The 15801-nt window shown below is 52.9% G+C and overlaps 6 protein-coding genes across 6 annotated transcripts; 3 read left to right on the top strand and 3 right to left on the bottom strand.

The window, feature by feature from the left end:
• Nucleotides 1-237: 237 nt before the first annotated feature.
• Nucleotides 238-1764, top strand: COL26b_000677 (uncharacterized protein; the record flags this gene model as incomplete). The annotated part of the gene is made up of 1 exon (XM_053173642.1): nucleotides 238-1764. One exon carries the CDS (start codon nucleotides 238-240, stop codon nucleotides 1762-1764), a length of 1527 nt encoding a protein of 508 aa, XP_053042199.1.
• Nucleotides 1765-2456: 692 nt separating this feature from the next.
• COL26b_000676 (uncharacterized protein) lies at nucleotides 2457-4881 on the top strand (the record flags this gene model as incomplete). The annotated part of the gene is made up of 3 exons (XM_053173641.1): nucleotides 2457-3396; nucleotides 3445-4118; nucleotides 4174-4881. 3 exons carry the CDS (start codon nucleotides 2457-2459, stop codon nucleotides 4879-4881), a joined length of 2322 nt encoding a protein of 773 aa, XP_053042198.1.
• A 4116-nt stretch (nucleotides 4882-8997) lies between these two features.
• COL26b_000675 (uncharacterized protein) lies at nucleotides 8998-10826 on the bottom strand (the record flags this gene model as incomplete). Its single annotated transcript, XM_053173640.1, has 4 exons — nucleotides 8998-9123; nucleotides 9183-9291; nucleotides 9351-10243; nucleotides 10302-10826. 4 exons carry the CDS (start codon nucleotides 10824-10826, stop codon nucleotides 8998-9000), a joined length of 1653 nt encoding a protein of 550 aa, XP_053042197.1.
• Nucleotides 10827-12234: 1408 nt separating this feature from the next.
• COL26b_000674 (uncharacterized protein) lies at nucleotides 12235-13006 on the bottom strand (the record flags this gene model as incomplete). The annotated part of the gene is made up of 3 exons (XM_053173639.1): nucleotides 12235-12768; nucleotides 12822-12883; nucleotides 12934-13006. The coding sequence occupies 3 exons, from the start codon at nucleotides 13004-13006 to the stop codon at nucleotides 12235-12237; spliced, it is 669 nt and encodes a 222-aa protein (XP_053042196.1).
• Nucleotides 13007-13056: 50 nt separating this feature from the next.
• On the bottom strand, nucleotides 13057-13545 carry COL26b_000673 (uncharacterized protein; the record flags this gene model as incomplete). The annotated part of the gene is given in 3 exon segments (XM_053173638.1): nucleotides 13057-13070; nucleotides 13089-13200; nucleotides 13261-13545. The coding sequence occupies 3 exon segments, from the start codon at nucleotides 13543-13545 to the stop codon at nucleotides 13057-13059; spliced, it is 411 nt and encodes a 136-aa protein (XP_053042195.1).
• Nucleotides 13546-14127: 582 nt separating this feature from the next.
• Nucleotides 14128-15355, top strand: COL26b_000672 (uncharacterized protein; the record flags this gene model as incomplete). The annotated part of the gene is made up of 5 exons (XM_053173637.1): nucleotides 14128-14185; nucleotides 14251-14335; nucleotides 14397-14562; nucleotides 14708-15005; nucleotides 15066-15355. The coding sequence occupies 5 exons, from the start codon at nucleotides 14128-14130 to the stop codon at nucleotides 15353-15355; spliced, it is 897 nt and encodes a 298-aa protein (XP_053042194.1).
• Between the last annotated feature and the right edge of the window lie 446 nt (nucleotides 15356-15801).

Genomic DNA, 15801 nt, shown 5'->3' with positions numbered 1-15801 from the left:
GAACTGAACGGAGATGGCCAATATTCTTAAGGTTATTGATGGTGACTATTATAAGAACCTATGTCGACTCGCCGCACCCAACGCTCGAGCTTTGCTACCTGCGTCCTAAGGGGCTTGCCTTTTTCAACTGTCGTTCACCACCCAAGACGCGTGGGAAGCAAACTGCCAATTCTGGTCTTTCAGTTGAATCTATGCACTAACACAGACGTTCGAGTCGAACAAGAACCAACTGACGACATGGAGTCCATCGTCGAGAATGTGACTTCGACAGCCCTTAAACATACCGGCGGCATGGAGACCATCGTCAAGAATGTGACTTCGATCGCCAAGAATATCACTTCGAAAGCCTCCAACTACACCCACGATGAAGTGCAACGGATGTTAACGGAACAATATGCCGCAAATATGTCACAAAGGTCATACAGGCTGCCTACCGCGACAAATCACACAGGCTGGCAAGCTTGGGTTTGGCCAGCATTAGTCTATCTCGTTGGTTTGACGTGCGGTGTCGTAGCCGTCAATTGCAAGGAGAAGTACCGCTTACCCTCTGTGCTCGCCTTCTGCGCCACCGGCATCGAGATTTTGCGATATGTCAGCGGAATCAACATGAACTATGCCTTGAAGGACACTTTACTCAAGGGCATCATCATCCAATGCATGGGCGCGGTAGTCATGGTTCTTCGCGAAGGATTCGTTCTCACCGAGGAGCAGAAGAGACTCCCATGGCCTCAGCGTGCCCGCGCCACTTACAAGATTGCATGGAACGGACGTTTTATCAATACCGCTCGGCAAGCCCCTGTATACCATCTCATAAAAGACCAAGACAAGGAAAGACAGGTCCCATCGGCTGTAATTGAGAAGAGAAAGGAACTGGCCGCAAGAAAAGCCCAGAAGGCCACCACCGAGAACGACAGAAAAGACAACGAGGTTGCCCCAGTCACCGATACGGCGAACAAGCAAGTCGCCGTAGAGATTTGGAAGAGATTCAGCACTCACGCCTTGAAGATATGGAGAAATTATCGTCTTCGGTGGATGTTGGAAATGGTATGTCGAATACTCCTCATCATCATCGTAGACAACGCCAAGGACATCGTCATCGACAGATACCTCGGCTTCGTCTGGACGGACATAGAGGACCACAAGTCGGCAATAATCCGTCGCTTCCTTAGGGGGGACCATATCGAGCCTCGCGAGTTTTGGGTTCGTGTCTACTTCGCCTTCGAATCTATGTGGGCAGCATACAACTGGTACAACCGAGCTCACTTGTTGTGCGCTTTATTCTTTGTCGGCCTTGGAATCGACGAACCCGAGGAATGGCCCCCTATGTTCGGAGACATCCGCCAAGCATGGAACATCCGCCGGTTTTGGAGCAAGTACTTTGACCGCCTCATTTACCGCACTGTCTGCGGCACTGGAGAGATTATGATGCAGGCCGTCGGGCTCGGCAGGGGTCCCTTCATGGGCAAGAAGCGCTGGCTGCTGAACTGCCTTGTTTTTACCATCAGCGGTTTCTTCCACGCTTACACGGATTACCTGGCCGGTATTACGTGCGGCTTTTGGTGGGAGGTCTTCTCGTGGGTGGCAAACTTCGTTATCATTGCCTTCGAGACGTTGTTCCTGCACTATCTCAAAACGTATTGCCCAAGGGTATACCACGCGCTGAGCGGGAAAATTGGAAAGACCATAGGATTCATCTGGGGCTTCTCTTGGGTGTGGTGGGTCACCCCAAAGAGTCAATTTGTGACGCTCCGGTGCATTCCCTAGGTTTGATTAAGGGCAAATAACAAAACGGCGGATGTCAGTCATCTTGTTGAGGAGGCTGCGTTCAATGCGGGACATTGAGTCATTGATATTTCATGTTGTGTAAAAGACCAGAGATTACCGAATGAATGATTTACGAGCGGCTCATTCCTGCTTTCATGAGTGATCTTGGCCAAACTTGTAATTGTCATGGAAACCGCCGCGGAGAAATTGTGGAGGCTTCGGCTGACGCATACCACAATTTCTCCACGGGGAAACTTCGATGACAGAATCTGAGAAGACTACAAGTATATAGTCTGAACACATTACTAGAGCCTTTTGGAAATGACCAACCCCTTGCTGCAAGAGCTGCTTCATCGGTCTTAACCGAACTCACCGCTCGACCGTCAGTATGTCGAAAGCTCTGATCAACGTGCCACGTACCATTATGGATCTTACTCTCGAGGAGAAGATTAAACTTCTCGCGGGCAAAGACACCTGGACGACACATGCGATTGACCGCCTCAAAATTCCAAGTATCACAGTATGGCGCCACCAGTAATATGTGGGCATTGCTGACCTTTTCAGACCTCCGACGGGCCACATGGCGTTCGAGGAACGGCTTTCTTCAATGGAGTACGTGGGATTCTGCCTGAAGCTTTCACCGTCTCTGACCATTCAAGCCTCCGGGGTGTCTGCTGCCTTCAGCCACGGCTATGGGCGCTACCTTCGACACCGAACTGATGCATTCTGTAGGCGAGATACTCGCAGCCGAAGCCAAAGAGAAGGCCTGTCATGTTATCCTAGCCCCTACTGTCTGTCTACAAAGGTCTCCGCTCATCGGTCGTGGCTTTGAAGCTTTCGCTGAGGACCCATTCCTGAGCGGCACCTTGGCGTCTGCATACATCAGCGGCGTGCAGACAAACGGTGTGGGGGTTAGCATCAAGCACTATGCCGCCCATGACCAGTCTACTATGTCTATTGAAGACTCAATCAGAGTTTCGGAGCGAACGCTGCGTGAGATGCATCTCCTACCCTTCCAGATTACCGTCAAAAACGCGAACCCGTGGTGCTTCATGACGGCGTACCATAGGATTAACGGTACTCATGCGAGCGAGGATCCATGGCTCTTGGGGGACATCCTTCGCAAGGAGTGGGGATGGGATGGACTTATCATGAGTGACTGGTTCGGGACGTACAGCACCTCTGAGGCTGTGAATGCCGGGCTTGATCTTGAGATGCCCGGGCCAGCAAGGTGGAGGGGCGAATTGCTCACGTGGGCCGTTTTGTGCCGCAAGGTCAAGGAGGCAACCATTGATGAGCGGGTCCGAAGTCTGTTGAATCTGATCAACAAGGTTCAGCCAGCACTGAAGCATCGGCGCGACGAGCGTATACAAGGTGATACTGAAGAGAAACGGCGGGTGTGCAGGAAGGTGGCAAACGACTCAATAGTTCTGTTGAAGAACGAACGGTCTGTGCTGCCCCTCAATCCGTCTTCCGAGCAGATCTTTGGTCTAATTGGACCTGCTGTTCGGTTGCCTGCCGTAAGTGGTGGTGGATCAGCGGACTTAGTACCGTACTATGTCAGTACACCGTTGGATGCTATTGTTGACATCGTAGGGGAGGGAAGAGTGAAGACAGCTATAGGATGCCATGGTAAGTGATGCTAGCTTGAGCTATCATGCTTATGCTAATCGATCGCAGGCCATCTCTTCACACCTCTTCTATCGTCCAAAGTGACTGTTCCTGGTACAAATCAGCCTGGTTACATCCTTGATTGGTTTGAAGAGAACTTTGAAGAGAACCCAGATGCAACGCCTGTGTACACTACAACGACGACACAGGCGCAGATGTACTTCGCCGATAGTCTTCCAAAGGACGTCCCCAGCGCGTACTGGTTGCGTGTGAAGACGTGCTTGACTGCCACAAAGACGGCAAAAGTCCAACTCGGACTTTGCGTTATAGGAAAGGGAAGACTGTATGTCGACGGAAAGCAAGTCATCGATCTTTTCACCAGCCAACCCAAGAAGATGATGCATACACCTATGTTCAACCAAGCAAGCATGGAACTGACTGCAGACGTTGAAGTTGAGGCCGGAAAAGCTTATGAAGTCTGCGTAGTGCTTCGAAACGAAGCCGCAATTCCCGGGGTTGGTGCTCTCAGTGCAGGTGGATTGAGGATCGGCTGCTGTGAGAAGATTGACAAGGAGCAGGCTTTGGATGAAGCTGTGAGACTGGCAAAGTCCGTCGACATACCCATCGTGATAGCTGGACTAAATGCAGACTATGAGAGTGAGGCCGTTGATCGGAAGTCTCTTGACTTGCCGCCGGGGATCGATGAGTTGATTGAGCGGGTTGTTGCGGCAAACCCCAACACTGTAAGTGTGTTAATCTCCGCGACTGTGGACTCGATCCCTAACGTGCTAGTCTCAGATTATTGTAACTCAGTCCGAATGTCCCATAGCTATGCCCTGGATCGAGAAAGGTGCAACTCTTGTACACGCCTGGTTTGGCGGCCAGGAGACAGGAAATGCCATGGCCGACATTCTGTTTGGTAAGGTCAACCCCAGCGGCCGTCTATCAGTGACCTTTCCAAAGCGTATTGAGGATACACCGGCTTTCTTGACCTTTGGAAAAGGCCAGAGGGAGATCATGTATGGCGAGGGCGTGTTCATCGGTTACCGATACTATGAGAAGGTCAAGACGCACCCGCTGTTTTACTTCGGTTATGGCCTGTCGTACACAACTTTCGAATATTCCAACCTGCAGGTGCCGAAGAAGGTTCGCTTCGATAACTGTAGTGCGATGTCATTTGAGGTTATCGTCGACGTGCGCAATACTGGACTTCGAGATGGTTCAGAGACTGTTCAGATATACGTTCAAGATATCGAGACAGTGTTTGACCGTCCTCGGAAAGAGTTGAAGGGATTTACTAAAGTCTGGGTTGCGAATGGAGACACAGTCACTGCCAAGGTCACTCTTGACAAGTATGCGTTGTCATATTGGAACGAAGAGTTGGAGCAGTGGCTGGCTGGGAGAGGAACATTTCGCATCATCGTTTCCAAGAGTGCCGACCCAGAAGACGAAGTGCTGAGCGCTGAAATTGAACTTGAGGAAGACTTTAGGTGGCAAGGTCTTTGATAGAGGAATTCCAAGCATTTAATTACTTTCACGATGAACCCCTTAAAAGTGACGGGGACTCTGAGTGTATCTAAGTCTTATTTTCGTAACAGTCGACATCCCGCGATGGTGGTGTTAGTTGCATAAAGTTCGTAAATGCACTTAGACCGTAGCTGGCATGAACAAATCCCGCCCGTTGTGGTGACATATTCTCCGACCTTCAACTCCGAATACCCCCGCTTTGAATTCCTCCGCGGCGAAATTGCTGCACCTACTCGCATCCATCACCAGCGTCGCGATGCCCATACCGAGTTCTGCACTGTCCAAAAGAGCGTGTGATGCATGTCGGCAACGAAAGGTGAAAGTAAGTTTGTTTCACTCGCCCGCTTCATAGACTTGAGCACGCCTCAGTTGAGACCCGATCGTTGCTTATTTCTGACAAGCGATAGTGCGATGCAACTCAGCCATGCGCAAACTGCAGCATATCAAATTTAGACTGCACCTTCAAGGTGATCCCTCGAATGAGAGGCCCGAAGACGCCTCGTGCAAAGGCCCAAGAACCGCCGCCTGCCAGGCAGAGGACCTCTCGTTCACCGCATACAAGAAGTGGTGACAATGGCAGACCTCACGTTACCTATACATCAACAACTCACTGTGAGCCAGCCGTTACACCTACTCCAGTTTACCTCATGATAGACTCAGCAACTACGCCTTCAAGAATACGAGGCGATCTCTTCTCGGCAATATTTGCAATACTGCCGTTACCAACAATCAGACAAGTCGTCGACGAGTGCATTTCTCTCTATGTATTGCACATGTTCCCAGTGTGCCCAATTTGCCATGTTCCGACTCTTCGAGCCATGGCTGCTGCTTACTTTCCAGTTCCTGGATCCGCGTCATATGTTGATGACATTGTATTCGATGAGGGTGCCGACAAAGAAAGGGTTGCTGCCATGAGACCATTCACTCTACTCACTGCATTGTGCGCCGCCGTTGCTTCTATCTACCCAGACTCAATCTTGGCATACCGCGATCTGGTTGCGACACCTTTTCTGCAGGCATCAAGAATGATGATTAAGGTGTATGAAGATTACGACACACAGTATCCCGATTCAAGCTCTTTGGCTATTCGCCTTTTCCAGTCGGCAGCACTCCAACATTCAGCTGGCAAGACGCCCTTGGCATGGCATGTTCTAAGCCAAGGCGGTCTGCTGGCTCAACACCTTCGACTTCATGACGAGCATGTTCTGTCGAATTCCGACCCGTTGGAATCCACCCTTCTCCGAAACAGTTTCTGGATGCTCTATGTGTGCGACAAAGCTGCAATTTCTCTGGCGAATCGGCACGTCACCTTGCATGAGCCCTTGTTCGACTCAACCATGACCATCCAGGAAAGCGACCCGGCGAGAGTTCCTCTGCTCGATCCGAGCATGAGGAATGTGCCGGATTCGTTTGAGGACACCCTTATGGTGGGATTCCACTTGATCCAACGCTGCTGGGCATCAGCCGGTCGTCTACTTCTGGCAATCAGATCGAAGAGACAAAACACCACTCTCAACAGCTCGACAGCAGAAACGACGTCAGACACTGAGGAAGCAATGACCAACATGTACATCGAAGTCATGAGTCTTTTAGACCACTTGCCTCCTTGGCTTAACTCGCCTGACACGGTCGATCTGGACGCTCAGTATGATGTTGCTTTCCAACGATCTTGTTTCTGGACGCAGAAATCTCGGCTTGTTGCCATGTTTCATGGCGTTAGGATCATGGTACTTCGGCAATGCATCGAGCATGGCCTGATGAGTCTTATTGGACTCAATGATGATCCATTGACACTGGCTATGGAGCAGATCAATATTGCCAGGGACGTCGTGCATAGTCTGACGAGTGTCCCTTTTCAGTACATTCAAACCAATGGAGAGCCTGGTGTGAGTGTCCTTGTAGTATCAACCTCAGCCATATGACAAGCTAACATGATCCTTGAAGATTGAACTGATGCGCGTCGTTGGAAGCATTCTGCTGGAGCTTTCGCAAAACGTCGAAAATGATGTTGTTCGAGGCCGAGCGAGCTCTTTGCTTTCCTCGCTCCTGGACATTCTCGCAAGGCTTGATTCAAAAGCATCGGAAGAATTGCTCAGCCAGCAAACATGAGCCCAGATCGTATCAATCACCGCATAAAGATCTGTGGTGTCGAGCGACTTTCTCCGTCCTCCCCCGCATTTCTACTTGAGCGCTTGCAAACCTCGCCTGACGCCGTCTGCATTCTGCATTCTGCCGAATGCTATCGCGTGCATTAAGCATGGCGCTAATGGGAAACGGCTCGTCTGTCGCCACCAACGGCATCCATCGCGGGCTCCTCCGATTCCAGCAACAGACCACGCGGACTTGACTCTGGGCTTCTTTTTGTCATAATTCATCATTGATATCATGATCAAGTATACGATCTGCAAAACTACCCGCAGGAGTATCTAGACCATGGGTAGCATTTGCTGCCAGGGCGTTGAAGCCAAGTTCGTTTCTGCCGACCCCCTCATTTTGGGCTAGCTGTAAGCCATGCATGCCCACCCCCTCTACCCCAACTTTTGATGAAATTCAGTCGCCTAATGCGACATTCGCGATATATCGACTGGTCCAACGCCACGTGAAGCTTGGCTGAAAAGTCCAGGTTCTGTGATAAGGCCGCCCTAGTAGGCCGTTAGGTTCACACGCCGCCGGTAGCTGCATGCGACATCGCCCGGCTCGAACCGCCATTTCCCGATGGCTTTCCTGCCGGCAACGGCTGTTGCGATCACTCTTTAACGCTTCGCCATTTGAACCCCTCTTCGCTCGAACATCCACCTCAAAATCGTCCTGCACCATTTTGTCCGACAGATTTGGAAGAAGGCGTCAAAACTTCGACTGAAAATGGCCAAGAACTTACAGAAATTGCCCGCATATCTTACTCGCCTATTCAGTCTCGCCGGCAGGACCGCAGTTGTAACAGGCGGCAGCTCAGGTATCGGCAAAGAAATCGCCCTCGCCCTGGGCCAGTCAGGCGCAAAGATCATACTCGTAGCCCGCCGAGAACCCCCTCTCGCGGCGACCGTCGAACAACTCAAGCAACTCGGTGTTCCCACCACATCAATATCAGCTGATCTGGCTCATCTTGCGGATCTGAACCATGCCATCTCACGGATCAAGTCGGCGCATGGCGTGCCAGACATACTGGTGAATGCGGCAGGCGTCTCTCACCGACCTCCGCTGTCGCACATCACCCAGGGACAATGGGACTTCACTATTGCAGCAAACCTGACGGCGCCTTTTGCGCTGGGACAGGCATTCGGGCCCGGTATGGCGGAACGGGGGAGGGGGCGCATCATCAACGTCGTGAGCCAGCAGGCGTTTCGTGCTTTTGGGAACAGCGGGGCATACGGCGCCGCGAAGGGCGGACTGGCTGCCCTCACAAGGTCCCAAGCGGAGGCCTGGTCTCGGAAAGGCGTTCTCTGTAATGCTATCGCCCCGGGGATCGTTGAGACGCCGATGACGGCGGGGGTCCTCGCTGATGCAGAGAAGGCGGAGAAACATGCATCGAGGACGATGATTGGGCGGAATGGGATCGTGGAGGACTTCGCAGGAGTCGCGGTTTGGTTGGCGAGCGACGCCAGTGCTGCGGTCACGGGGCAGACTATGTTTGTTGATGGCGGGTATTCAGCGACGTAACGGGGCGGTTTCATACATGCGAAGGCATATTCTGGTGTTGTTCGGGGCTGCATGAAATTGAATAAGTAGAGAATGATGGGACGACACGAGGCGGTTATCAGTATGTTGAACAAAGCATACAAGCTCAGTCCAGTCTCTCCAATAAGACTTCAGGTTAAATGTTTCTGTAGTATCTCAAGAAACACTGCATGTGGTGTGAGATTGAGGATCGACAATGAAGATCGTAGAACCTGGGATCCGATTCCTTTAGGGATCCGATTCCTTTGAATGGATCTTGAATAGTAATGGAATTCAGCAAAACGAAATATACTTCGTATTAATCAGTGCAGTACTGGTATGATGCAAGTTCACAACTAACTGTGATACGATGAGTCGATCTGCCATCGCCTCCTGGGTAGTTCCTGGACTAGTAATAGATAGTACATCGTGTCCAGCATCTCAAACAGCGTCCCGCTTGCTTGTAACAGCTTGACCACCCAAAATCTCTCTCATGACCTCCTGTTCCTCATGGCCACTTAAGTCACCAAACGCTTCGTCCATCTGCTCAAGGGTCTTGCCCATAGTCTACAACATCCTGTTAGCGGGACCTGTCTCATTGTTGCGTTGCGAGAATAGAAACTCACCTCAGGAACAAGGAAGAAAGCCCAAACTGCAGCCGAGCCACAGAAACAGGCGAAGAAAACGTAGGTACCGAACCCAATGCTCTCAATCATCGGCGGAGTAACGACGCCCCTGTGACCGATGTCAGTTCAATCAAGCCAGATTCTCGCGAGGATGTAGCTTATACGTACACTGTGAAGTTGGAAAGCCAGTTGACAGCCACCGAGAACGCAACGCCCTTGGAGCGCATACCATTGGGAAACACCTCGGGAGGAAGAGCCCATCCGAGGGACGAGTACGAGGCGCCAAAGATGATAATGAAGAGGAAGGCCATGGCGACGCACGCCCAGCCTGCGGAGGTATTCTCGCCCCACCTGCTGTCGAAAGTGCCGACGAGGGCTGCGATGACCACGAAACAAATCATGTTGCCGATACCGCCGTAGATGGCGAGCGGTCTGCGGCCAACCCTGTCGATGAGGATGAATGCGATGAAGACACCGACGATCTGTAGCGCGTTGAAGATGCCGGAGAGAATGAGCGACATATCGTCGGATTGGCCAATGTTTCTGAAGAGGGTTGGTGCGTAGTAGATGAAGCCGTTCACACCTTGGAACTGCTGGAAGAAGGACACACCGGCGCCAACTATTGTCCGCCTCCAGCTCTTGATGGTGAATAGATCGAGCCACTGCACCACTTCCAACTTGAATCCACGGACTCCGGGATGGCGGCGCTCCAGCATGACGGCCTGAAATTTGGCTTCGGCGAGAATGCCCTGATATTCGGCCTGCACGCGCTCGTCTGACGCCGGGAGCTTCCGGAGCTTGCACAAGCTGCTCAAGCAGTCCTCATGCCTGTCCTGCATCGCAAGCCAGCGGGGCGAGTAGGGGAAGAGCTGGATCATAGCACCGAGGATCATGGCCGAGGGCAGCTGAAGAGCAAACGGCACGCGCCACGAGGCCTCGCCGGCGATATCCTTGCAAGCATACGTGATCCAGTACGCGATGGTGACGCCTGCGACGATGGCGACGGATTCGAGAACGAGCAGCGTTCCGCGGAGATGAGGCGGGGAGACTTCGGAGATGTACTGTGTCGCAGTGACTACATTAGTCTCACACAACTAAACGCGCCGGGGCATAACTCACCATTGGGGCGCCGAGAGCAAGTGTTCCGGTCCCGATACCTCCAATTGTTCGCCCAACAACAACGGTCGCGTAGTTATATGCTGCGGTCTGGATGACACCACCGATGCAGAAGATGATGGAACTCAGAAGGAGCGCCTTCTTCCTAGACCAGCGGTCGGAGATGTACGGGTAGAACCAGCAGCCGATGAAAGCGCCGAGCAGGAGCATACCCGTCATGAATCCCTTGTTGAACTCGTTCTCTGCTTCCGGGATGACGGCGTGGAATTGCGGGAGAACGTTGATGATGCCCATGACGCCCTGATCGTAGCCGAACGAGAACCCTCCGAGCGAGGCCAAGAATGCCGCAGACAACATGTAAGGCCCCGAAGAGAAGATGCCTCTCACACCACTGGGTCCATATGGGATGCTCTCCGCAAGGACGTCGATATCGATGGTTGCCTTTGCCTTGGTTGGGTTATCATCGTGTTCAGCGTACCCGTTGCCTGAGGGACCCTCGGCCGCGGACTTGTCACTGGCGTCCGCCATGTCGACTGGCTTAAAGGAGAGGAGGTGATATTGAGAAGGAGAGGAAGTGGTTAGAAAACCCAGGAAGGAGTTCGTATGACTCTGCAGTGAACGGGGAAGAGCCTTTGACGGGACGTGCGTGGACACGGAGCTTTATATGTAATTACGGAGCTATCCTATCTCGACTTGATGATAACATTAACATGGGAATGGGCAGGGGCCGGGCTCTGCACTGTGTGCCGGTGCCGTGGTGTAGCGGGGACCCCGCAAATCCAGACGAAGGTTGGGGAAATCTGGGGTTTTGGCATCTTGGAGACTTGGTGTTCATAAACGGGGTGAATTCCCACGTTCGGTCGATGGATGCCGCGCTAGCCCAGTTCCCAGGCGCCTGGACCCCGGTTCCTGGCAGCTTTCCTGCGGAGGCAAATACCCCGTACATAGTCAAAACTGTCTGGTTTCAAGGCAGAGAAGATTGTCTTCCCCATCATGACCCTAGTTTCCCCATGGGGTGGGTGCATGGCAATATCATCCAGTAATGATGTAGGTTCGGCGGCTGATTAGGCAGGGGAGACCACTTTGGGATGACAGTTCCTGCAGGAGATTAGAATCATGTGGTCGAATACTAATCGAAAAAAGAGCGTGCCGCGTAATATCACGATGTGGAAACAAGTCCCTCACCCGAAACCGGCGGTCAATACGCCCCTGAGGTCCCATATGGGCCAATAAGCAACATGCGGGGCGAAAGTGCGCTCTTTGAGCCGCAGCTCGGATATGCGGCGGCCCCTACGACGGAGAAGATATTACCCAGAACCTCGGCAAAAGACATACGTCAATTCATCTAATACAGAGCCATTGCAGAAGCTTGACAAGATACAACCACTTTCATTGGTAGAATTTTAGGACAAAAGGATGTACCTTGGATGATGAGAACCCCACATAATCCAACAGCTGCCGCGAACTCGCCAACAGCTAAGGTCATGAGTGGCATGTCCAAATATGTGACTGGAAACACCATGTGCAACCAAGCATTGATTCTGGTAAAATATGGGCTAGGGAAGAAGGCCAGAAAGAGATCAGAGGTTTTCGTTACGTTCTAGTATGCCTCTTGTTGCCTTTAGGGGTATTTGCCAGTCAGCAAGCTTGTCACAACTTTCACCGTGTTAGATGCGCTGCATAAAGACGTCAAGTCATCACTTTACCTTTCAAAGGTTGAAACAATTTAGTAAGAGTATCAAACGAAGCCCTCGGCTTTGGCGGCAGGAATTAAATCTTTACTCATGACAAATACCAGTAGAGCAAGATATACGACGACAATGGGGACAAGGATACCTTTGGAAAGAGGATAGAGTTAGAAACATCCGATCAAATCATCAATCATGGTACCAATTTTAGAACAAATATCTCTATTGTAACTTTCTATTCATATCATCTATTTCGTCGGAAGAGGCTTCAAAATCGGCTCCCCCGCCTCATCAAAGTACACCGGCTCGCCAAGACGGAACGAGTGCTGCAGCGCGCACGCAATCTTGCCTGCCTCAAGCGCATCGTCCGGCGAGCACGATAGCGGGCGGTCATCCAGCACCGCAGTAGCGAACTCGGCAATGTCGTTGATGAAGGTCTTGTCATACAACGCGAAGGCGTCGGGGGTCGAGGCGGTACGCACGCCGTGCTCGTCGCGGATCTCGACGCGGTTGAGGGTCGAGTTGCCGTTGATGACGGAGTGGCCCTTGGTCCCGCAGACGCGTGTGGCGGCCTCGAAGCCGTTGGTGATGGTGCGGCTGAGGCGCGTGTGCAGGATCTTGCCGTTGGCGAACTCGACGAGGCCCCAGGCGTTGTCGGCGTCGCCGAAGCGCGCGAGCTCGCCGTAGACGGACTGCTGGCCGAAGGCGACCACGCGGTTGACTTGCTTGGCGGGGTTGGGGATGTTCTTTTCGACGTCGAGGAAGTAACGGCCGGCATCGATCTGAGACAGGTTAGTCTAGGTTTGCGTTGAGGTTTGCGAAGGGGGATTCTCACTAGGTGAATGCCTGCGTCGACGAAGATACCACCCGACTGCTCGGAAAAGGTGACGTAGAAGGCTATGAAGAGGTCAGTCTGATGTTTCTGGAGTCATAGGATGGAGTCGTACCGTTCTTATCCTGAGGGTCGAGGCAAGAAGCTTCTACGGCGTGGATCTCCCCCAATTGGCCGTTCTCCGCCATCTTTTTCGTGACGCGATAAGATTCGTCATCTGTCGAATGTGTGAGCCGAGTTACATTACTAGACCTGCCGAGGGAAACTTACATCTCCGTGAGAAGGGGAGCAGGAACTTAAGGTGGGGGTTTGCCGCAGACTTGGCTACAACGTCCTTCGTGGTGATGATGTCCACAGAGATGGGCTTCTCGCACATTACATGCTACATGGTCATCGTCAGCAATCTCTCCAATACCATTGCAGGCGTATCGACGGGACATACCAGGCCCATGTCGAACGCAAGGCAAATCAAAGGCGCGTGGGTGGCCGTCGCCGTCGAGATCAAGACGGCCTGCGCGCCGCTGTTCTTCATGCACTCTTCCGGCGTCGCGAAGAACTTGACCGACGGCGGGAGGTTGGCGGCGGCCCATTTGTCGGCGCCGGGCTTGGTGTCGCACACGGCCACGAGCTCGATGCGCGGCTGCTCGAAGGCGAGAATCTTGGCGCGCAGAGCACCGAGACGGCCGAGGCCGATGAGGCAGAGCTTGAGGCGGTTTTGGACGGCCATGATGGTGATGATTCGAGAGCACAGCGGGAGGTGGTCGTCAGGGAAAAGAACGAGTATTGGTCACGATGTAGCTCGAGAATGGCTCTGTGACGTTTTCGCTGCTGGGGGACATTTTGAGCTGGCCGATCCGAGATATGTATTAGTTCCAAGGGTCTGAGATCGTCGTCGGTGTTAAGTCTGACTCCTGTCTAAGTGCGGGCGGAATTCCTCCTTGCGGAGCGAATTCCCTTTTGCGTTGTGTTGACCCACCGCTGGGAGATCGGCAATTTTGCCCGCTCTGACTTCCTGCGTCAGACCAGCCGCAAATTTGGTCACGACCTGTCGCTATTCGGCATCTCCAGTTGATTATGACTCCGCAAAGAAATCTTTGCGTAAAGAGGGGAAAGTGAGGGGAGAACGAGGGGAGGAAACCGACAATGCCCCGCGGTCGGCGTATGACGACAGCGGGTTCTCCGTCGCGGCGTTATAGTCCAGGAGTATCCCCCTGGCCCATCCCTTCACGACCCGACGCGTTCTCTCTGGTCGAAACCATACACTCTTCACTCAATCTCTTCTCTTTACATAGAACAGGCAAAGGCCGCCATGTCGTCAACTTCGTTCAAGCTCAACACCGGCGCCACCATCCCTGCCGTCGGCCTCGGTACGTCGCTCCTCTAGAAGCCCTTCCAGCAAGAAGGCACCAAGTGCTGATCTTCCAAACAACAGGAACTTGGAAGTCTGAGCCCGGTGAGGTGCGCAAGGCCGTCGCCTACGCCCTCAAGGACGGCTACCGCCACATCGACGCCGCTCTGTAAGATCCGAGAACTCCAGCTCCAAGCTTCATCCACCCGCTAACGATCTCCCCTCCGCAGCATCTACGGCAATGAGAACGAAGTCGGCCAGGGCATCAAGGACAGCGGTATATCGCGCGAGGACATCTTCATCACCAGCAAGCTGTGGAACACCCACCAGACGAACGCGAAGGAGGGCCTGCAGAAGACGCTTGATGCCCTTGGCACCGATTACCTCGATCTCTACGTGGGTTCCATCACACTCCAAAATCACAATCGGCTTTGCTAACAGAACGTCAAACAGTTGATTCACTGGCCCGTCCGTCTGGTCGCCGTACGTAGCCCTCCCACCCCAACACACCTCACGATGCCCATCCTCTAACCGATCCCAGAACGAAACAAGCGACCTCCTCCCCGTCAACCCCGACGGCACTCGCTCGGTGGACCGCTCCTGGGATCAGAGCGAGACCTGGCGCCAGATGGAGGAGCTCTACGCCTCCGGCAAGGTCAAGGCCATCGGCGTCGCTAACTGGTCCATCCCCTACCTCGAAGACCTGCGCAAGACGTGGAAGATTGTGCCAGCCGTCAACCAGGTCGAGCTGCACCCGTACCTCCCGCAGCACGAGCTCAGGGCGTACTGCGAGAAACTCGGCATCCTGCTGGAGGCGTACTCGCCTCTCGGATCAACCGGTGCGTTGCGATATCTTTCCCAGGTCTGAAGCTATAATGCTAACGGTTGTTGTAATACAGGCGCCCCCATCATGTCCGACTCCGAGATCCAGCAGATCGCCGCCAAGCATAACACCTCGGCGGCCACCGTGCTGATTAGCTATCACGTGAATCAGGGCGTCGTCGCGCTGCCCAAGTCTGTAAGCGAGGCGCGCATCACGAGCAACAGGCAGGTTGTGGAGCTGTCCAAGGAGGAGCTGGAGCTGCTCAATGGGCTGGCGGCGAAGGGCAAGGCGAAGCGCATCAACACGCCTTTGTGGGGCTTCGATCTTGGGTTTGCTGATTGGTATGGTCCCGTAGAGTCTAAGTAGAGATAGAGAAAATAGATGATTGCTAGAAGGCTTTAATTGGGAGTTCTTGTGCTTGTTGTGTTCGAGGCGTGACCTGTGATCACAAGGTGAGTGTCTGTGAAACAGTCGGAAAGGAGTAGTGCGCGTCTCTGTCGAGTTTCAGAGCGTGAACCACCGAGTACGCCAAAGCTGTCTTGGTATCATGGATGGTTGTCTTCAACGTGAACCGATTTGTAGTGAACTCGGTGAGGCGCCGCTTCTGTAGCTTCGGCAGAAGAGGAATACACTGAGTGGACATGATCAGGACAACATTTTGCAACACAAATTAACGTGGTTCATCAGTCAGCCGGCCGGACCAGTCAGCCGGACGTTTTTTCCCACGTACACAACAACATCTAGTATTTCTCAACCACAACGCATTAAATCAACTATTAGTTGTCGCTATCAGAATCTCCTGAGGGTTCGAC

This window comes from Colletotrichum chrysophilum (assembly GCF_026319265.1).
Source record: "Colletotrichum chrysophilum strain AFK26 chromosome Unknown scaffold_3, whole genome shotgun sequence".
Classification (NCBI taxonomy): domain Eukaryota; kingdom Fungi; phylum Ascomycota; class Sordariomycetes; order Glomerellales; family Glomerellaceae; genus Colletotrichum; species Colletotrichum chrysophilum.
The sequence above is the reverse complement of the archived record's forward strand: the minus strand, read 5'-3'. Positions and strand labels throughout refer to the sequence as shown.